Below are 23,451 nucleotides of genomic sequence, written 5' to 3' on the forward strand. Positions count from 1 at the left end.
TTGCCACTGTCAAACATTGATTGGTCCATTTCAGGGACACTTCTACTTGTCCACGTTTAAAAATCATTCGTAATAAAAATTATTGATAAATTTGACCAAACTAATATATTAATTATAAAACAGCACTTTTCAGTGAAATATAATGCAGCCATCAGGATGGTAGCTGTTTATAAAGAACTTTTACGGGATTATAAGAAGTGTATTGACAAGCAGAATGAAAAAATGAATGAATATTTTACGTTAACTTGAAATTGCTAGATGTAAAATATGTTTTGATGCTGGGATTGCTGTACTCTTTTTACCTTGTGGTCATATTTCTATATGCATGGAATGTGCATCAAAAATTCATGATTGTCCAATATGTCGTCAAAGTATTGCTGAGCGTGTTTATACTTATTTTGTGTAAATTTATTCTTTTTCTTTTAATAAAGTGCTTATTATTTTAAAATAATGTTTATGTAATTTTTTTCTCTTTTAATCTACGATTTTGTATTTTAATGTTAAATTTTATTTTGATAAAAAAATCTGTTCAAGTTAATTGAAAATGTTGGAAATATGATTGTTTTATATATATATATGTGCTTATATGATACGAGAGCCGGTTATTGTCTTTTCTTTTCATTACATAACGGTGGATCGAATCTCAAGGTAAAATGCCATATGCTGAAAGCGCCAGACGCCAGTATAGATGTGTATTGCGCAGTATCTCGGCGTATACTGCAGTTAAACTTTCATATGGGGAAAATCAAATATTCTCTTTTTAAAAATGTATTAATTACTTATCGTGGACTTTTATAACGGTTGCTCTTTAGGCGTCTGACGTCGAAACGATTGGTCTGCTTTTGAAATAAACTTTATAATTTATATAGATTTTATAAATTATTCAAATTTAGGCGCTAGGACTGAGTACCTAAATGAAGTTTTTTGCCTTTTGTCGATTATGTGCAAAACAATAAATTCAACTATTTTATTATTTAAGAAACGCCTAATTGATTATGATAATTACTTTTTTCAGTTTCATAATTTTTTTATTTTTGGGCGATGACTTATAAGACCTTTGACAGACTTATGAGTGATGTGTCCTTCTCTCTTACTTCCTGGTTTAAATATTAATTTAAAATTTAATAATTTAAATCAATCTTAGAAAATGTCGAAAAAAATCATAGAACTCAAAGGTTCATTTCTAAAACATTGGTGTAAGTTTCTTATATATCTCAATCCAAAAAGTTCTGATAAATAGCAATCGATCTTAATAGTTACTGTTTACAGTAAATTTAGTGTATAACTTATTCAACAAAATTTAGAATAGTAGGTTTGCTTATAATTTGAATGACATTTTTGTGGAAAAAAGTTAGTTATACCGATCAATCTAAATATTAAAAAGAATATTATAAGAACCTCAAATAGGATAACAAAGATGATGTTCTTTTTTTTGTTTCAGTACGATATTGGAAAAATTTGTACATTGATTATAAAGATGTAGCTAATAGTATTTATGAACATAGCACGACCCATCCTATACGAACTGCAGTATATTTGACATGTACAGTATATATATATTACTTTATTTTGAATTGATTTTAATTTGAACTTTAAATTTATCAAAAATTATTTGCAAATCTCCATAAATTATTGAAACTTTTAGTTAATTGTTTTAATTGTCTTATAATATTATTTAGTACATATTTAATGCATTAAATATAATCTTATTTAATGCATATGATCTAATATCTTCAAATTGTGGGTTGTTATGATTTCTAATCAATGAGTATCAACAGAATCAATAAGTGAACAAGTTAAATGCAGGGGTTGTAGAACATTTGTATTTATTTTGATTATTTTATCAACAATAAAGAGTACAAGATTTTTTATTTTCAGTTTCTATCAGTTAATGAAACTGATAGAATAATTTAATCTACAAAGATTATGCTATTTAAAAATAATTTAAAACAAAAATTAAAATGAAGCTAAATCATGGCCTATACTAGGTCATGACTGTTGATAGGTTATTCAATTGAAAATTAATAATATATAAATAACACTAAGAGTTATATAAATATAATAGAACTATGTGTAATAGAAATTTTCACACCAGCTTTTAAATTAAATATGTTTTTAACAAGAGTTACCTAAGAGCTATTATAGGCTTTCTTATTGAGCTTAACTCTATAGATAAAATAATAGCGTTTTATATTTGTTAAATATAAATATATTTCATATCACAGGAATAATTATAAAGTAAAGGTTTCATTAAATATTTATTTTTAACTTTTTTAATCTGCAAATAAAATTATTTTGGAGAGTCATATGATTAATTATAATTTATATTTGAATAATTTTTTACACAGAAGTGCCCTATTTAAACACATAAATCTATGTAAAAATGTGAAAAAAGCCACATGTATTAATATTTTTAATATTTATATCATTAAGGAAGATGATGAATTCATCATTATTTTTCCGTTGTAAATTAGTTCCTTTGGTTTTGCTCCATTGCGTTTTTTATATTTATATGTAAAACTTACAAATATTTAATTATCATTTCTCTACCATAGCATATGTCATTTAATCTCAGAAAAACAGTAATTTTATCTTTATCGATTATTCCTTGATACTGACATTGCAGCTCTAATTCTAAAGAATCTGTGAATTATAACTAAAGTACATGCATCTAATTTAAGAAAACACACACACACACACACACATATATATATTTATATATATATATAAATGTGCAAGAAAGTGATTTCACCCTCCTATGACCTTCTCAACGTTGCTGTGCTTAGTCTTAAACATCCATAAGTATCTCAAATCACGTTTTTGTGCTAATGTTGAAATGTATTCCTGCTTGGAAGATTTCATTTGGGATCCTATATATAGGATTCTTTGAATGACTCCTTAGAAGATTTCAAAAGATGTATACTAGCTGAGAAAATATAATGTGAGATTCTTTAATATAATAATATATATATAATGATTAGTATTAAGTATTAGAAATAAACCCTTGAAAATATCATGATGAAAAATGACGTTCCTTCCTTAAAAAGTTCTATTGAAAATCATGAGAAAATGAGCTAATCAATATCATTCCCCAATCCGAGAACTCGGAATAAATACTAAAACCCATTTATAGTCCAAAAAAAGGTGTGTTTTAAGTCTATTTAATAGATTATTATTAAATTATAATTGTTATGAACAATATTCAATTACAATAAATGAAATTTAATAATATTTAAAGAAACAACACTCATACTAACTGAATAATTTTGTCTGATGTTGTCTTGTTGAATTTCTTGGCTCTGACACTGTCTCGGGTAAACAAGTGAGTATTCCGTACAGCCATTAACTAATTACTTTCGCACTTGTGCACGGAGTGACTGAATTGCTGGTTAAATTAAGTTCTATACAGTAGAAAATCGAAAACAATGGCGTTACTGAAAGAGATAGAAAAGAATAAGAAAAGTATATAGTTGGAAAAATAAAGTAAAGCTTATTTTTAGAAAGATCGTAGAAAATTCAGATTAATCATAGAAATATTTTCGAGTTTTTGAGGAATTGATATAGGTCAATAGTAAGTGGCTGAGGATTTCCAAAAAATTGAGATATGGTGTAGGGGCAAAAATTTTCAATTTCATATTATTAGTTTGAGCAGCAGAGGCTTGTGTTGAGATTCGAATCGCTTATAAATCCAGAAACATGGTTTAGGTTGTTCCGTCGTCGCAATACAAATCGTGCATGCGCGCTGTGTGAATGTTTTAACGAGTCTGCATGATCGTGGGGAGAAGTGGTGGGAATTATTGAGCGCTTCTCCCGTATTTTTTGCCGGCTCGTTGTTAGTATGAACAGTGTAGCCTGCGCGAGCGGTTCTCTTGTATCGTGCTGAAGTGAGTTCGAGTGCCTCTGAATTACTTATCAACTAATATCATTAACTAAATTTAAAAGTAAAACATTTTAACTACTAACAAAAAATAACACGGCAAATTAACATATTAACAATATCAATAACATACAACTTAAGAAAATCAAACAAATAGCGAGATGCAGTACCACGTGCTGCATCCGTAATAAGAAGTTCGTCTTTTCACCGAGCAACAATCATTTTCTAACAGACTTAACGATTTCATCTATCATCACCTGCGGTAATTCGCGCACAGGTTTGACGAAAGGTTGTCTTCTTGTGGAAATCGAGTATGTATGTATGATTGTCGGGGAATTCCTCAATGCATGCGTGCGAATAATACTTTTTCTTCTTTTTTGAGAATTCATTTATACTTATTCCTCGATAATTCCTTTCAAGTGTGCTATAGCCTAAATAAATTGGGGTTATTTTTATGCCTTTTTAGGCTTGTTTCCATATTTGATTTTGTTATTTATTTTAACCTTTATTTCCATTTTTATAAGAAATTTTTTAATCCAAACGAACCGGTTTTTTAAATAAAATAATATAGCCCTATCGAACAAATACTGCAGGAAATTCAGCCTGGATTTCCAGCAGGATATCGAGTTGGATTTTCAGTTGGATCAACCTGGATTCCACCTGGATTCCAGGTGGATATCCAGGTTAGATTTCCAGTCGGAGTCCAGGTGGAATTCTGGGTAGATTCCAGGTAGATTTCCAGGTGGATTTCTAGGTGGATTTCTACGTAGATTCCAGGTAGATTTTTAGTCTGAATTTCTAGGTGGATTCCAGGCGTCTTTCCATGCTGGATTTCTAAGTAGATTCCAGATGGAATTCCGGGTGGATTTCTTCGTGAATTTCTGTTGAATCCAGGTGGATTTTTAAGTTGGATTTCTAGGTGAATTTCAGGCGAATTTTCAGGCTATTTCTAGGTGTGTATTTTGGGTGGATTTCCAGGGTGAATTTTTCGATGGATACTAGGTCGATTCCTAGCTGGATTATTTGAAGTATAGAGAAATATATGCCAGGCCATTGCCGGACCACTAAATTTATCATAAAATTCAAAATTACGATACTCAATGAATTCAGTATCGTTATATCAAATACATATTAGGTACACGTGAAATATAATTATAATGATCAATATTCAACTAAACACAAATTTTATCGATATTTTTCGTTTCTGTTATATCAATAATAGAGTTGATTTCCATAATTTGTTTTATACAATGTATTATACAATGTTTTGTACAATGTATACATCACTTACTAAATGATCATCGATTACTATAATATTTTTGTGGTAATATCACAGAAAGATATTACCACAATATCTTTGGCAACATAGATAGTTTGTTTTATTTTTCCATTTTCTGTTTCGAATACATTATCACTATGTGCATACAATGGACCCTAGTCAGCAACGCTCTATGTTAAGTGCAATAATTGGTGAACATTGTACGTTATAGCATCATCTGTGTATAGACGTTCTGTATAACAAACTTTTTCAGAAAAAATCTGCTCTTCGCAATTTGGTTTAAGTTATTTTAATTTTCAATAAAGTATGATATTCTTCTATTAACAAAGACCAATGAATCATGAACTTTTCAAATTTTGGAGTTTCTCATGATATAAATTGTAATATTGGTAGGTTGTAATATGATATCCAATTGGACGACTCTTTTGCCTTCCAATATCACTTAACGACCGTGACAATCGTTCCAATTAGGTCGGCACTTTTAGTTTTTTTATGTATTGATCAATGATCTTGAGCTTGCTCTTCGGAATTGAATATGAATCATTGGATGAAGTGAACCAATAGTTGCAAAATTGTTTGCCTATACCGAGATTAACGCAATGCGTTGGACAAGGCACGAATCAGTCTATTATATCAAATTTATTTAAAAGCAATAATGGAGTTACACTTTTAATACCAAAAACGGGACCTTTTGATTTTACAGCCCTTTGCATTAACTCAAAAGAACCATTTGCTATTCGTCTTCCAGGATGTACATCTGGAGTAGGATATTTCATAAAATGTTCAGTATCATGATGAACTCGTACACCTGGATATAAGCATTAATTACAACCGTAATATCCATTAAACTGAACGGTGTCCTGCATAGGCGCGCGTGCCATAGAATCTACACAACAGCAGAGTGCATACACATGCAAATTTCTTTTTTCATTTTGCACCTGACATCTTATTTTTGTTTTTAAAAGTTCATTCATATATTCCACAAAAGGACGCATGAAATACGCCATGTTTGGTTTATCACGACCAAATCATAACGCACAAGTAATTGTTTTTTTCAAGCGAATACTTAGTGGAATTTCATTCACAACCATTTGTATAAGCCAAATAGAATATTTGGAACTTTTGAAAGTTGGACTTCCATTACTGTTAAACGTTACTGTAATATAAGACTCTTTTTGATCAACCGGTAATGATTCGATAAATTTTTTATATTTGTGGCCGTCGTAAATGTCTTCGAAAACAACATTAGGTTGTTTATTTCTCCGAGAAACAATATCACAAGAGAAATTATCATTTGTTTCGATCAATCTTTGTATTTCCCCTACTATATTAAACATGGTAAAATAATCGCTATAAGAAGGATCTTTTAAGTTTACCTCATTATCACATTCTTCACAAAGTATCATTTTCTGTCTTTTAGCAAAGATTCCGATGTAAGATTTACAAACCGGACATATACTCCTGATCTCCTTCTGGATGAAACAGTTTATCAAATTGATAGCGATTTTCTAGAAACATATTTTTATTGGAAAACATGAGCATTTTGAACTTATCTATGATTGCTACTGTTAAAATGTGATATTTTGTGCAATATTTTAATACAGCCAAAATCATTTCTATTCTACTGACATTTATCTGTACATTTGGAGGTTCGCTGTACTCAGCACTGTTTATAATTTCATCTAATTTATCGAATCTGTTTTCGATGACTTCATTTTCGTCACATAATAAATCATGGAAATTTTCTTCGTCAATACTCTCATAAAAAAAATCTTTATTATATTGTGATGATGGATGGTCCTGCGAAAAATGAATTAATTAATATCATTTATCAATTCAAGGATTGAAAATTCCACGAAATCGTTAGTTCATCTTAATATGAAATTAAATTTTTTAATTGAAGGTACACTACTTGAAGAATTTTAAGCATATTCCATATTATCTTTAAGTAAAAAATACAATCGCATTATTTTTTATTATTAATTTCTAAATAAACACCATATAACATCAATAAAAATGTTGACGTGTAGCTATAAGAAAATTCCGTATTTATTTAGCGAATGCATTTACATAACTCCAGCAGTACTAAAAATTCTGAATAAACGTTTCAGAAATAAGCTACTACGATTAACACAAGTTAATTACAGGATCTTTGGAAAAGTTAGATTAGAAATTGGATCTGTGCTTATGAAAAAATCTGTTTTTTATTTCAAGGTTACGCGCTAAAAAAATCATATCACACAGGTACGGCTTAAATCGCATGTGGAAATCCAGACTGAATTTCTACAAGGATATCTAACTGGATTCAGGTAGAATCCATGTGGATTTTTATAGATTTCTATGTGGAATCCAGGTGGACATCTCTTTTGTTCCATATACGAGGTTTGTTCAAAAAGTAAGGTGACTTTTCAAATTTCACGGGCAACGTACTTTCGATTATCGATTTTTTTATTTTGTTATGTTGGTACACTCTTCCCGAACATCTGTACCAAGTTTCAAGTGTATAGCATTTTTTGTTTGGTTGTGAGAGGCGTAAAGGTTATAAGTGTTTTGCGTGCTCGGCGATTTCTTGCTATCGAAAAATATGGATCAAAGGATTTGCATCAAATTTTGTGTAAAAAATAAAACAAAGTGCTCCGAAACACTTGAAATGTTGACGGTGGCATACGGTGAAACTGTTCTGAGTAAAAAAAATGTTTACAAGTGGTACAAACTCTTCCAAGATGGCCGGGAAGATGCCAATGACGAGCCTCCCTCTGGACGCCCAAGCACGTCAACAACTGATGAAAACGTTCAAGCAGTGAAGAAAATTATTCTGGAAAATCGTCGAATTACTATCAGAGAAGTTGCTGAGGATGTTGGTATATCGTTTGGCTCGTGCCATGAAATTTTTTCTAACGTTTTGGGCATGAGACGTGTGTCAGCGAAGTTTGTTCCGAAATTGCTAAATTTTGACTAAAAGAACCGTCGCATGAGCATCGCTCAAGAACTGTTGAATGACGTCAACGACGACCCAGATTTACTCAAAAGGGTCATAACTGGTGACGAATCATGGGTATATGGTTATGATGTCGAAACCAAAGTCCAATCGTCCCAATGGAAGAGCCCAGATGAGCCAAGACCGAAAAAAGCACGCCAAGTTCGATCAAATGTCAAAGTTTTGCTCACTGTTTTCTTCGATTACCATGGCGTGGTGCATCAGGAGTTCTTACCATATGGACGTACGGTCAATAAACAGTATTATCTTGAAGTTATGCGCCGTTTGCGAGAAGCAATACGAAGAAAACACCTAGAATTATGGAAAAACAATTCATGGCTTTTGCATCACGATAATGCCCCTGCTCACTCATCTTTGCTTGTGAGAGATTTTTTGGCCAAAAACAAGACCACAATCATGCCTCAGCCACCATATTCACCGGATTTGGCCCCATCTGACTTTTTCTTGTTCCCAAAACTAAAGAGACCTATGAAAGGACGGAGATTTGTAACGATTGAAGAGATAAAGACTGCATCGCTGGAAGAGCTCAAGGCTATACCGAAAAGTGCTTATGAGAAGTGCTTTGAGTATTGGGAAAACCGTTGGCATAAGTGTATTGTATCTGAGGGGGATTACTTTGAAGGGGACAACATAAATATTGATAAATAAATAGATATTTTTTTTTAAAAATACAAAGTCACCTTACTTTTTGAACACACCTCGTATGGGTTCGAGATGAATTCTATGTGTATTTCCATGTGCATCTTTTTCGACAAATCCAGATAGATTTCATACGTTTTTTGTACTAAAAATTTTTGTAAAACTGGTCTTTTATATAAGATTATTATTTGCAATACCAATAAAAAAAATGTATATATAAAAATAATAATCAGAAAAACACGCAGTAAGGCATTGAAAATAATTATTTAACATAAGACACGGTTTAATTTATATTTTAATCTTGAGAACGTACGAAATTTACGAAGATTTTAGCTAGATTGTTTCAATTTTTTCTATATTTTTACGATTCACTTTTTCTTTTGACTGCATATCACTTTGAAAAATATAATTTATCAACTTTTAATAAAAAAACATACGAGTAATGTAACTGCAAGTACTATAACGAGTCTGATGTCAGCTCGTTATGTCTCTCTCTCAAAGGTATTAATATTAAATAATTATAATATGCTATGTCTTTCAACTTATATTTCTCCTTAGCTACAGCAGACGATAATTGCGGAGAATAAGAAAGTGCCGGCAGAGAGAGACCGCGTGCGTGTGTATGTATAGATATGTGTGATGAGCCGCGTGCCGCGTGCCGTGTGACATGCCGGCAATTAGCCGATAGCTCGCGAGCTGCGTAGACGCCTTCGACCGTGCTTGCGCTATCGGTGTGCCTTTTTGGTGATTGTTCGTGATCTGTCTCGTGGCTAGTGAGCACTCCTCGACGGGGAAGTGATTGTGAGGTACAACTGTGGGCGCTGCACCTTTTTTTTTGCGACGAGTGACGAACCGCCTTCGTGCATTCTGCGATCTTGCCGTCCGGCCGATTCAAATTAAAGGGGCAACGCCGATTGTAAGTACTAACCATCCTTTACGTCTCTCTCGCTCTGCCTAACTCGCTGCTCTGTATGTGCCGCTATGTACACGCCTTTCTCACGTACATAAACTGTATTTACATCTACTACTACATTTGTATGGTTTTTCTTTTGAGCATCCTTTTTTCCTACCGCTTTCCTCGACTTTCACGATTTTAGCTGCGCGATCCACGACGCTCTCCGCGGGCCTATTGACAACTTGGTCTACCGGGCCGTCCTTACACGACATAACACGAGCCCGCAAAGAGCTGTAATTTTACCAGCAAATATTCAATCTCGATTATATTAATATGTAGTGATATAATTCCCCGTTACAGTACGTTTAAATCATTTTTCTTCTCGAAAACTATGAGGTTGACGAAAATGTATGAAATAAAAAACTCTCTATCAGTCAAGGAATACGCTTAAAGTTTTTCAGATTTTTTGATCAATAAATTTTTCTTTTCTTTTTTGTAAAAATGTTTTTGATGCAGCAGTAATATATAATAATTTGACAGAAGATAAGGTTTTTATAAATTTCAGTAAAAAAGAACGTAAGAAATCCATATGGATTTATCAATATAATCCACCTGGAATTCCATCTTGAAAATCCAGCTGAAATCCAAATGAAAATTCCAATTGGAAATCCAGGCTGGATTTCTAGCTGAATTTTTTCAGTATCTTAAAACTCCAAAATGTACACAAAAGTACACGTTTATCAGTTGAATTTTCAATTTAAAACAAAAAATGATCTATAAACTTACTATATCCTGTAGTCCACTCCTGATAGTTTAATTATAGACATCTAAATCGGTTTTCCATTGACTACTAATAAATAAAAATTATACACATATAAATTATAATGTTTAACTTTTTATTTGTTTATCTACCTCACATAATATTTTACACACAAGTATTTCAATTATTTGATCTGAATATTCTCCTTACCTCTTGTACTTTGATGAATATTTTAATTTGAAGAAGTAACACTATTATTTGAAATAGTAGACTTAGCTGCACCATAATATGGAACAGATAATTCCGATGATTCATCGTTTGTAACTGAAGATAAGTAAAAATAAAAAATTGATAACACTGCTTATTTATCAATTAATAAATTAATGTATATTTTTTTTCTCTTACCGTTTGAAAATTCAAGTGTTGATAGAGTAACTTCAGATTCACTGGAATCATTTCTCAGCCTTCTCATAATACTATCAGTCCTAACTGAACTATTTAAAAGGTCGTTAACTTCTGTTGAGGTAGAATTGAGAGTACTAATAAATCTCTCACTAGAATTGTAAGAGTCCATATTCTGTAATATAAATAATTTATTTATTAAGAACGTAAATATTGAAATTATAATATAATTATGAAAGATGTTGAATATAATACTTGCTCTTTTCTAATATATTGATATAGCCTGATTTTATATTAACGCCCTTAGCAAGTAAAAGTCTCTATTCCAACACTTATACTGATCTCCACATATTGATTTAAGAAATCACAGTAAATTATAACTCGATGAAATGTTGACAGCTGAAACGATTGTTTTCGAATAATAATTCTAGTCACTATAGTATGTTTATATTTAACCATTACTCCTCTTACATTCGTTTGAAATAGAAAAATTATTACGTTTCTTTTATAATACACATACACGTCGTAAATTAACCAGTTACATTAAAATCAAAACTATATAAAGTATAGCCTCTATCCGAGATTATCATTAAAGAAAATGATGTAATCTGTAAATGATGTTAACAGAAGACGTGCAGTCAATTTTGTTGGAGTGCTTCCTAGCGATCAAAATAGAAACTATAATGATATCTAGACAAAGAGATATGATATCTAGACAAAGAGATGATATTATGATAAATTAACTAGCCAAAAACAAGGAAATGTACTATGCCTAAAAATAAGTTTCTTTGTGTCTTGAGTTCTGACCGGGTATTGTCTTCAGTGAATATTATTAAAGTTTGGAAAGTTTTCTTACAAGTATTAAAATTACTTAATCTATCAATATAAGTTCGGGAATTTATGTGAAAATTAAATACATCGAAGATAATATTAGAAGCGCAATATCCGTTGAAGATATTATTGAATTTACCTCAAATCCAAAAGAGGCCATTGACCATTTAGATACCGATTCGGTTTATACAGTTTTGTGGAAAGACGATAACAAAGAAATGCCTGTTGAATTAGTAATTCAAATTGCAGCTGTAATAAGTAAGTATGACCTTTTTTGGAAATAATTAAATTAGCAGGATTAATCAAAAAATCAATTCTTTCTTAAAAAAAACTTTTCGACTTTTGTGTGCAAGTATACCCATACCATATTTATAAATTATAAATTGCAATTAAAATAATTTTCATTTTCAGTGATTAAAACTATTGATGAGTTTAATGAATTCAGTAAAAAAAAGGGGCGTCTTCAGTGTTTTGCATAATTCAATTTTAGAACGCTACTACGATTCTCAAGATAATGATGGAGATATGGAAAAAAAATCAAAAAATAAAAAAATTATTAAACATGTTAGTAAAGATGTAGAGAAGAAGTTAATTAATTTGATATTAAAATATTTTTCATCGTTTATTATTTTTAAATTGCTAGAAATAATTTATAGTATATAATTTATTTTTATTTACAATTTTATTTTACAGAATCATGAAAATGATGCTAAAAAAAAATACTCGACCAAAAAATTGAAAAGTTCTTGTGCATAGCAAATACTTTAGATATGGATCAAGAAGTAACTGAGAATCGTTATGTAGGCAATGCTAATAATTCGTTGATAATCAATAAGACACAGACAAAAAATACTTGCAAGAACGTCAATTACTACAACTAAAAATCATAAACTTAGAGAAGGAATGTTTAATATTGAAAAATGAACAGAATAAATTATAGAACAACATAGATATATTGAATACATGCTTGGAGACTAACAAAATATAAAATGAGCGCTTACAAATAGAAAATTATTGCTAGGAATAGAGATTGAAAGAAGAGAATGGCAAAGAAAAAATAATTGCAAAAAAGTATATGAATAAAAGCTGGATCCAACAGTAGAGGTGATAAGATGTCACGTTGATATAATTCATTTAAACTGTTTATGTATATATATATATATATATATATATATATATATAAACAGGGTGTCCCATTTTAACTTGCCCGGTAGGATACCTCAAAACTTGGCAAGGTAAACGAAAAATGTTTCAAACGAAAGATGTATGGTTCGGAAGGGGGCAACTTATGATAACCTCAAAATTGACCTTGAGCTTGATTTTCAAGGTCATTTCAAGGTCAACTTTGTTTTTTTAATGGAAACCCCTATTTTTGATCCCGGATTCGGATAAAGCGGGAAATTTTACGTTCAAATCATGTAATATGTGTGAGGTCCAAATGGACCCCACCCCACCCTCAAAGTCATTTCAAGGTCAACTTTACGTTTTGAATGGGTACCTTCATTTTTCGTCGAAGGTTTGAATTCATGATTTTGGTGGTGGGGTGGGGGGTCATCCGGACCCCGTAAATATCTGATATATAGTTTGTTATTCTCGTAGTTATTGAAATATTCTGAATAATATTTTAACTAAAATGTTACTTATAGCATAAATAATATAATACTTATAATCATACTTTAAGTTATTTATCATCAGATTAAGTCTTTATTAAATTATACATTTTATTACAATAATTCAAATAATAATTTAGTTAGTATTTTTTTGAATTATGCTTTTAAAAATATTAAGATTCAAGTCAATAATCATATTTTAGTAATTCAGTATCCAAATAATTATACTCGTATACTCCAAACCATCAATATTCTATAGTATTAAAATATTTTGTACATAATTGGCAATAACAACACCTTATCAAACATTTCTATAACTACTATTTTCTATCAAACTATATATCACTAGCACTATCACTTCCTCTATCCATTCTCTGCATTTCTTCTTTCGATTAATATGTTTATTTACAACTATTATTCAGTATTAAACTATCGATTATCATATCACTCACACTATTCATTTTCTGCATTTCTCCTTATAATTAATATAATTTTAGTTTACACAGCACCGTTTTTTGTAGTTTGTAACATAATTTTTCCTGTTCTTCTGCAATTGGTTCTTCACTTGACTTTTTTGTATTCACTTTGATTATTTTTTATAACAATTATTATAATTGATCTTTTTTTATTGGAATTTTGTGAGCACTATCTATTAATAAACTATATAAAATGTCATTAGAATATAAAATAAAGCTTGCTATTTAAGATCAAACTATAAAAAGTTCAAGTGCTTTATACTTTGTTTGTTGATGTAAAATAGGTAGTAGACGTGAAATAGCTAGTAGACCTAGGGATATTTTAGAAGATAGCACCCATATTTTAGATTTTTAAATTATTGATAAACTAATTATTTCGTTAGATAGTTCATCGAAAAAGCAACAACTTTTTTATTTACTATTTGTTAGTTCGTCCTCGAAAAAACTCTCAGCAAATTAAAATAAGTCTTGGGTGCTGAACTCCAATACGCAAATCCGTTGTGCGCTAAAATCTAAAAAATATCATTTAAAAAATAAATAATTTATGCACCAATCGTTAGTTCATGATACGAGCTAACGGCACCCAGGGTAAAATCGTTGATAAATCAAATATTTACGTAATGAACAATAAAAAACTGTTTTAGCATATGAATGACTAACGACCGCAGCGGCGCGAATGCTCCCCACATTAGCCCAGGTACCCCCGCTCTCACGGATTCAGCTGAAGGAACAGAACGTTTTCCTAACATTTTCTTTTTTCCATACACTAATGACCATACATTCATCTTTGTGTAATCGAAAATAACCTCTTCCATACAACCCCAGAGTGTTTTCCAAAAAATCTTCCAAGCGTATCGAAAAAAGAAAATGTTGGGAATACACTCTGGGGTTATAGGGAAGAGTTATTTTGGATTGTACGAAGATAAGTATGTAGGCACTTGTGTATATTTATATTGTTATGGGAAAGGTTATCGAACAAAATAGAAAATTTATATAAGCACAAACTCCCACAATGCAGAGCTAACCGCCGCTCCGTTAAACACGTATAATTGTACGTGTATCCGCCTTTACGTCAGATGATTTCGTTTTGGTATCTTCTTTTTAACTGAGTTGAACTCACCTTAAGTCACTTGACTTGTGACACTCGATGTATCTTAGGTGTAAGTGATTTATGCCTAATCCGCTTAATCCCCCAGATGAAATCGGATTAAAACCTAAGCCTTTATAAATCGCTTAAGCTAATAGGAAATGAAATGACGTAATCGGCGAATAAAATTAACTAATTTTAATCAATAAAAACTACAATCTTTTATAAGCCGAAAGACTAACGCACGTGAATAGGATTTACAATTAATTATTAATATTCGGTGAGAGCGAGAGAGAGAGAGAGAGAGAGAGAGAGAGAGAGAGAGAGAAAGAATTTGAAAACTACCGCGAAACTAACGCTTGGTGCGAATACAAAAAGATTCAATATCGCGGTTGACAAAATACTTCCGAACGTATTTTGTCACGCAATAATAAAGGGAGGTGCACCTACCCTGTGATGCAATTATGGTGATCAACCGTAATTGTTGATGAAAAAAATCAACTGCCGATGCTCCTCCATTTGATCAGCTGCGCTGCTCTAATCCACTACAATTTGCTGCTGCTATACTGCTGCTGCTTGCTGCCGCTTTAATTCTGTTGCACTCCCGCACGTAAAAATCATCCCAGAAAACTTTATGAAAACGGCGAACACAGTGCAAAACAATTTGGCGGTATCATCGCGAAAGCAGCTAAGACTTAACTGCCTATTTCAAACGCTCGCGCGCGCGCTCTCTCTCTCTCTCTTAATCGTTCGAACTAACACGCGAGTAATAGAATCGCGAGTGGATCGATTAATTCAATCGACTACCGTTGCAGCCCCCTCCAAGTCCTGACTACCCTGGTAGGACGAATACCCGCGATTAGCCGCCATCAGGAACCTGAAAAGAAAAAAAGGAAAGGACCAAATAAATCTAAACTTCCCTTCTTTATTATGGCTACTTTATTAGCCCTCCAGGGCCTACATCATCTTTTGGCTACATCTGGCGCTCGATGTTTCGGGTAGCCCCAGTGTGTAGCCTTCTTCGGGCACCGCTGGGAGTTGGTCACCCCGGGCTCCCCGCATATGTAGCAGCCCCTCAGCTGCGATCGGGATTGAGCAGCCTCCAGATCTTGTGTGACCTGCTCAGTAGACCGAGGAATCTGCTGGGCGTCGACTCCCTGGGAGGCGGTGATGGTGACGCTTCCCACCGTGGCGGTCGCACGTCCATCCTGTGACCTAACCGCGATTGTGGTGTCAGGAGCCATACGCCCGTCCACATGGACCGTGAGCATCGGCCCAGCGCCAGTAGCTCCCGGGCCTCTCTTCTCCTGAGCCGGCGCGGGGGACTCCTGTCCATTGTCTACCCGCAGTAGGGCCTCTCCGAAAGCCCTCTGGCGTTGAGCCACCTCTGCCCACTCCCCGAGCAGTTCTTCTGAGCTCTGTTGGTTTATGAAGCGTCTCAGGTGCGGTGGAGATTCTTTGCGAATCGCTAGGCACTCTCCACCTCGTTGTCTCCACCAGTGCGATGCCCCACAGGTTTCCCTAGGTCCTGGGCACTGGCTCGCACTGTCCGACGTCTGGGGTACGCCGGACTTGAGGGTCTGCCCCTCTGGTCCACGGTGGACTTGGGACGCTTGACCTCTTCCTGATCCTCTGGGTACAAACGTCCCTGGAAGCCTTCTTCGGGGCGACCTACGATGCGTCCCGGAGAACGTCCGCCACCGATGCGTTGTGGCGCTCCCTTCGGGTGGCCCCCTCCAGCTGGACCCTGGCGAAGCTACGCAGATCTTCTATAACATACATCGCATCAGGACCCAGCTGCAGATTTAACAACATTTGCGTGACCACCTCGAAGGCCTCTTTCTCCACGATGATTCTCCGGTCCATCTGTAACATCCAAAACAAAAAAATCTCGGATAAAACTCCCTGCGCGAAGAAAAACCCTATCGAATGCCGCATACCACCGAGTTATGCGTTCCCTCGCTATTCTTTGCGGGAACGTCCTGACCCTTGTCGGTTACCGTTCGGGTTTATCGGCTAAACCGTCCTTTGGACGACGGGCACGGTCTTTCGAGGCCTACCTCTCCCTCTAGATTCTTTGAAGGGAGAGGTATTGCCTCTTGTTTGACCGGTGATCGTCTCTAGGACCTTTCGAATTCAAGCTCAACCTCTCTTGGTTGTGGCAGATACTGGCAAATCTGACGTCTCGGTGGGATCATTATCTACGGCCGTGAGGGCTGCTGGTTCGATCCACTCGCTCGATAAATCCTCCCTCGGATCATCGCACGCGTTCGTGGATTCGTTCGCCTCCAACGGCTATTCCCTTTGCGGCTCGTGAGGATCGATGACTTCCTCGCTTTCCTCTTCATCACCCGGGCCGTAGTACAGCTTAAGGTCTTTGGTATGGAAGAGCTCGGGCAGAATCTCCAGCTCATTGCCTAGTCTGTACGTGTTGGAACCACAAACCCCTTAAATCACGTACGGACCGGCATATTTCGGCGTCAATTTGGCTGAAATGCCTTGGGCAGCCGAAGAGAGAATCTTGTTCCTCTTCCAAACCCAATCTCCGACCTTAACCTCGGGTTGCCGTCTCTTCCGGTCATAATAAGTCGCCTGACGCGCAGCTTCCTCCTTTGACTTAGAGTTAGTCTTCTCCCATAAATTAGGGAGCTTCTCCATATATTCAGCCCAATCTACCACAGCTTGACCCTCCGAACAGGGCCTGCTGATCTTGGGATCTTCTGTACGTCAAAGGAGGTACCGGCTAACGTTCAAAGATGATCATCGCAGGACTACAGCCAGTGGCGCTATGAGTTACCGAGTTCAACGCGAAGTTGAACTCTGACAGGTGTTCGTCCTAGCTTTTATGATCACGGCTCACGTAAGACTTGGGGATGATACACGGGAGTCAAGGCGTGCTGTATGCCGTTCATCTGGAGGTATGAATCGAATTCCTGATTCTTGAATTCGGTTCCATTATCCGACAAGAATACCTCTGGCGCGCCAAACCTAGTGACAATCCTCTCGTGTAATTCCCTTGCGATTGTCCTCCCATTGGTTTTGCGTATCGCAACGCACTCTACCCAGCGAGTAAATAAGTCTACAAAGACTAAGATGTACTCAAAACCTCGAGAGCTTTTGGGAAATGGACCAGTGATATCACCGGCTACCACCTGCCAGGGTCGTGACATTTGTGTACGACCCATCAGCCTGCAAGTTGCCCTTTGGTTCACCTTGCACTACTGACATACCGGGCAACTCTTTACGTACTCCCTGACCTGATCGTACATTTTAGACCAGTAGTACAAGCGCCTAGTCCTAGAGAACGTACGCTCTCGTCCTTGATGTCCTGCTGTAGGAGCATCATGGACCTCTTAGAGTACCTTGTGCCTTTTCTTCCTAGGCATCGCAAGTTTCCACGCTTCATTGTTGTCGATGGACACTTCACCGTCCTCATCAGGTTGATAGTGATACAGCCTCCCCCCACTATCTTCCAAGTAGGGTGAGAGTGTGGTCTTGGCATACTTCCTAGTATTATTGCAAATACCAGGCGTCAGTGGTCTCCGGCCGACTATTTATGGCACTCACTTCAGTCCTCTCTTCCTCATAGGCCCTAGACTATGCGCTTGGCACCACATTGAGATCCCTCCTTCGATATTCAATATCGAAGACATTGCCTTGCAATGCTAGCGCCCATCGCGCTAGTCTTCCCGTGAGATTTCTAATATTGTGAAGCCATTTCAGGCAACTATGATCAGTGATGACCCTGAAGTGATGCCCTTCAATGTACGGCCGGAACTTTCCAATAATCCATACTACTGCCAAGCACTCTTTCTCAGAGACCGTATAATTCCTCTCAGCGCTGTTGACTGATCGGCTGGCTTATTCGATTACACGCTCCTCTCCATCGTCGTCCTGCGTGAGGACTGCCCCGATCCCACTGTCACTGGCATCGATTTGTAATATAAACTGACCGCTAGGATCGGGCGATTGCAGTATTGGGGCGAAAGTCATCGCCTCCTGCAACCTCGCGAAAGCTCGCTTTTGCTCCTCCTTTCAAGAGAAACGTACATTCTTCTTTGTCAGGCGGTTTATAGGTTCAGCGATCATGGCAAAGTCGGGTATAAAACGTCCATACCACGAGGTCATTCCCATGAATCGCTTCACCTGTTTGAAAGTCCGGGGTGTTGGATAATCTAATATCAATTGTTAGTTTCTCGGGATCTGGTCTTACTCCTTCCTGGTTCACAAGAACTCCCAAGTACCTCACTTCCGTCTTGCAGAAGTGGCTGTTGGCTTTGTTGACGGTTAGACCCGCACCTGGAATTCTCTTTAATACCATTTCTAGGTGCCGCTTATGCTCTTCAAAGGACGACGAAACCACAATTACGTCATCAAGGTAAGCAAAAGCGAATGATCCATATCCGGGTCTATCACCTTGTCCATCAACCTCTGAAAAGTCGCTCCTGCGTATGATAGTCCGAAGGGAATTTTCTTGAATTGAAAGTGCCATAATCCAGGTACTGTAAACGCTGATATCGGACGTGATTCTTCCTTCAGGGGAATCTGATGGTACGCACTGCTCAAGTCCAGTGTGGATATGAACTTTGCATCGGTTATCCGTCTTAGGATGTCGTTCATATATGGTAAAGGATAGGCATCAGGTTTGGTAATTGCATTTACCTTTTGATAATTCACGTAAAACCTATATTTTCCATCAGCCTTCTTTACCATTACTACTGGACTTGATCATCCGCTGGTCGCTGGTTCGATTACATCTTTTTCCAGCATATCTTTGACCAGTTCATCATCAATGAAATAAATTTTTTTTCAAATTTTGGTAAAAAAGAAGGTGTATCTAAAGAAGATGTAACAGTAAGTAAAATTTAATTTTGTATGATTTTATCGTTTCTTTTACTTTTATAAATAAATATTTTCAAAATACATTTAAATAATTTTAGAGAACGTATATATAGTTAAATAAAGATTTTAAAATCCTCTATGAAAAATGGAAGGACTGTTTAAAGTTGAAAGACGCTAGTAAATTTACCAAACAAATTTTGAGATCTATGCATAAAAACGAAGATGGCTTCTATGAAAAGACGCTCAGTAGAAGATGTATTAAACTGGAACTGCCTTCTTACATGCCGAATAGCAAAAATCGATGAATTCCCCATATATATAAAAAAATAGCTACATTACCAAGGATAGTAACGTAGTATTAAAGAAAATAAATAAAGCGAGACTACTTAACTCCTACTAATATCGTTTCAAAATATACTTTTCATATTTTATATTTTATACTTTTTCATTCCTTATAAATGTACGTCTAGTAAAATAAATTTCTGCTATTCTCTATAGTATCTATAAGCTCACTCTCACATTCTTACTTTAACCATCACAGCCTTATCTAGTTTCTTATTTTTATAGTCGTAAAAACCCAGCTGAAAATCCCCCTGGAATCCATCTAGAAGTCCAGGATACAAATCCCCTGGAAATCCAGCCTGGAATCCAACTGGAAATCTAACTAGATATTCTGTTGGATTTCCGACAGGATTTGTTCATTAGGGAGAAAAAAATGTCACCGACTATATTTTACAGTTGCTTAGAACAAAATACAGGTCTTCTGCATCCAGATCAATATATATGTAAAAATGAATCTACTAATGGTTTCCTGTAATAGATATTATTTATGTTCTGTATATTGATTTATTGAATAACCAAGGTTTATATACATTGTTAAAGTAGTTTTATAAGTATACTTTTGTCAAATTACAGAAAATTATTTTTCTATCACACTTTATAGAAAAAATCAAACCAATCACGAACAAAGTTTCCGACTTCTCAGATACGTCGATATATGTTAACTCTACTCAAATATCTATCTCAACTAATGCTAAATTCTTTGGATTAATAGTGGAAAAAAATTTATCGCGATCAACTCTCTTGAATCACTTAATTAGCAAATAGAGTCTCAAAATCAATTTGCCAATTAATTTAAACGATAGTGTATGTCAATTTTTAGCCATCGGTATTCGCCGTGTGTTGAATTCTCCTGAGTTCGGACAACTATTGCGAGTATGTAACAGTGAACTCCCAGGCATACCTTCTAAGCTCCTATCTCTTTATTCTACCTTTACTCGCTGCGAGGTACTACTTAGCGGCGAGAGGCTTTGACTGTAGCAGCCCTTTCGTCTTTAGGTTGTCATCGTTTTCTCTTTTCGTTGTCTTCCATTTTCATTGTTTTCATCGTTGTTCATTTTCTTCTTCACCTTCTTCTCTTCTGATGAAATTAAGCCGGTTCGCTATTGATGTTGAGAGAGCCACGACTGTCTCCCAACCTTCGCTTGAGCTGAACAGGCACTTCCCCAATTCTTCGGGTGTTATCAGGCTCCTCCATGTTTCGCGCAACTTTATCTTTTTCTCTCTGAACCGGGGGCATACATTTACGACGTACTCGATGTTGTGGTCGACCCCTGGGTAAGTACTACTGCACTCCCAATGCACTGTAGATAATAGCGAAAACAGCCATGGCTTGTGAGCACTTGTGTTAGTTGGAACGTAATGTGTTCATATCTCTTTCCCGTCCATATTCCGATATTTGGAATGATACGGTGCGTCCATCGTTCATTGAAGTCTTCTGGGATTGGGTGTTCTTCAGCTTCTTCATTTTGTCCTCTGCTATATTTAATCGTTCTTCTAGTCGCCAATAACTTTATCCCGCGATCACCGATATAGCTATATCGAACACGATGCGGTATGCACGGCCCATCTTTAGTGGGGCTATTCTACAAGCTCTTCGGCACGAAGGTCCGTATGTTTTGTTACGGACCTTCGTGCTGAAGGTGATCCATATAGAATTACAGAGCTCACAACTGTCGAAGGGAGGAGCCTTCGTGGCTACTTGGGTCCTCCAATATTGGCCATAATGCCTGCCAACGCTCGAGCAACATTAGATGTTTTGTTGCCTGCATTTATAAGGTGGTCTTTGAATGATAGCCGCGTATCTAGTGTGACGTCCAGATATTTCAGTTGGTTCCCTGATCATTGCGCTTGCTTTCCACCTTGCAGGTGGCATATCCTTTTTTCTTGGTGCGGGCGATGAGTATTGCTTCCGTTTTTTCCACAGCAAGGTCCAACATGATTCCTCAGTTATCAAGCTACCGTCTTTGATGAGGCATTTTCGAGATATTCTATCTCTTCGATGCACTTTACTGTGATGACCAAAACAACATTATCCGCAAAGGCTACTGTCTCAGCTCTCTAGGGGAGCTGTTGTCTGAATAGGTCGTCATTTACACGTTCCATAATAGCGGACTCAAAACCGATCCCTGTTACACTCTTCCCGTGATGTTATGAGAGTGGGTACCGTCGTCGATGTCATTAACCGGGATCCGGTCCTTTAGATAGCTCGGAATGATTCTGCGCAAGTAGATTGTTACCTTCATGCATTCCAGGGATTACATAATGTTATCGCACTTAGCTAAATTAAACGCGTTTCTGATGTCTAGCGCCATTATCGCGTCTTGAACTTTGTACACCACTCAGCGCATTATTGGTTATCTCCACAACTCGATCAATGGCGTCGATTGTTGAGCGTCCCCTTCTCACAGCATCTCACAGCGTCTCTTCAGCTACTCTAGTAGCTTTTTGGTAATGTCCAGCATACAGAGTTATCGATAGTTTGATGGCTCATCCGGTGGTTTATTTCATTTATGTATCAGCACCAACCTCTGCCGCTTACAGTGTATCGAGAAATGTCCCTCTCTGAGGCAGACACTGAACGCATCCTTAAAAATATGAGTAACGTTAAACGTAGCCGTTTTGATGGCAAAATCCGATATATCGTGCGGTCCTGGGGTTTTGCGGATCGGAATTCTCATGGCAGCTAGTCTCAATTCTTGGTCTGTCATTTCATTTGGTTAACTGCGAAGGGGGGGGGGGTGAACTGCAAATATTCTTGAATGTATGCAGTTTACTATACATCCAGATAGTCGTCCTGCCAGTGGCGTCGTTTATCTAATCAGATCTAATAGGTTCTATCAGATCCTCATACTCCTTGTTGAAGACGAAGAGGTCAGTTCTTTTCTTCAGTGCCAGTTGCGTGAGTAAATTCTGTGCAACCTTTCAGTGATTGAGGTTTATCTCAAGCACCTTAACCATCTTTGTTAGGTGCTTGTGGTCGTTGTCTGTAGCCCGTCTTCTGGGCATTTAACCGCTTTATGGCCCTCTTTCTTACATCTGAAGCATTGTGTCAATCGGTCATCTGAGTTCTTGCAGTCTCTTGCGATGTGGCCTGTATCGAGACATCGGTAACATTGCTGTGTTGTCTCTTAGAACCTACTTGTCTCTTAGATTCTACAGATGACTCAACCTATCCTTAGCTTACCGTTTTTCAATAACCTATCATACAACGAACCCTCGCCAGTTGCGTTAATCTTGATGGTATCGGAGCGAGGTGGTCGGAGATCTTTTCCCGTCCTTGATTTTCTTCGATGGTTTTATTTGCCCGAGTCTTTTTCTTTTGCTGCTGCGTCCTTATTTTTCTCCCTTATTAGCTACCGTTGCCCCATCCCGCAGTCAGTTCCTGGACTTTTGTAGTCATCGTTTGAGGAATG

General features: G+C 36.1%; 1 protein-coding gene across 1 annotated transcript in view; it reads left to right on the forward strand.

Moving 5' to 3' along the window:
- Positions 1–1,055: 1,055 nt before the first annotated feature.
- LOC131672871 (mitochondrial import inner membrane translocase subunit Tim29) overlaps positions 1,056–23,451 on the forward strand; it is a 73,142-nt gene continuing 50,746 nt past the window's right edge. Inside the window, exons 1-2 of the mRNA XM_058950415.1 lie at positions 1,056–1,196; positions 1,442–1,543. Of these exons, the coding sequence (XP_058806398.1) occupies positions 1,148–1,196; positions 1,442–1,543 (151 nt within the window). The 5' untranslated portion in view covers positions 1,056–1,147. The remainder of the gene's footprint in view (positions 1,197–1,441; positions 1,544–23,451) is intronic.

This window comes from Phymastichus coffea, unplaced genomic scaffold (assembly GCF_024137745.1).
Source record: "Phymastichus coffea isolate CEN01 unplaced genomic scaffold, Cenicafe_Pcof_1.1 PCOF00001, whole genome shotgun sequence".
Lineage (NCBI taxonomy): Eukaryota > Metazoa > Arthropoda > Insecta > Hymenoptera > Eulophidae > Phymastichus > Phymastichus coffea.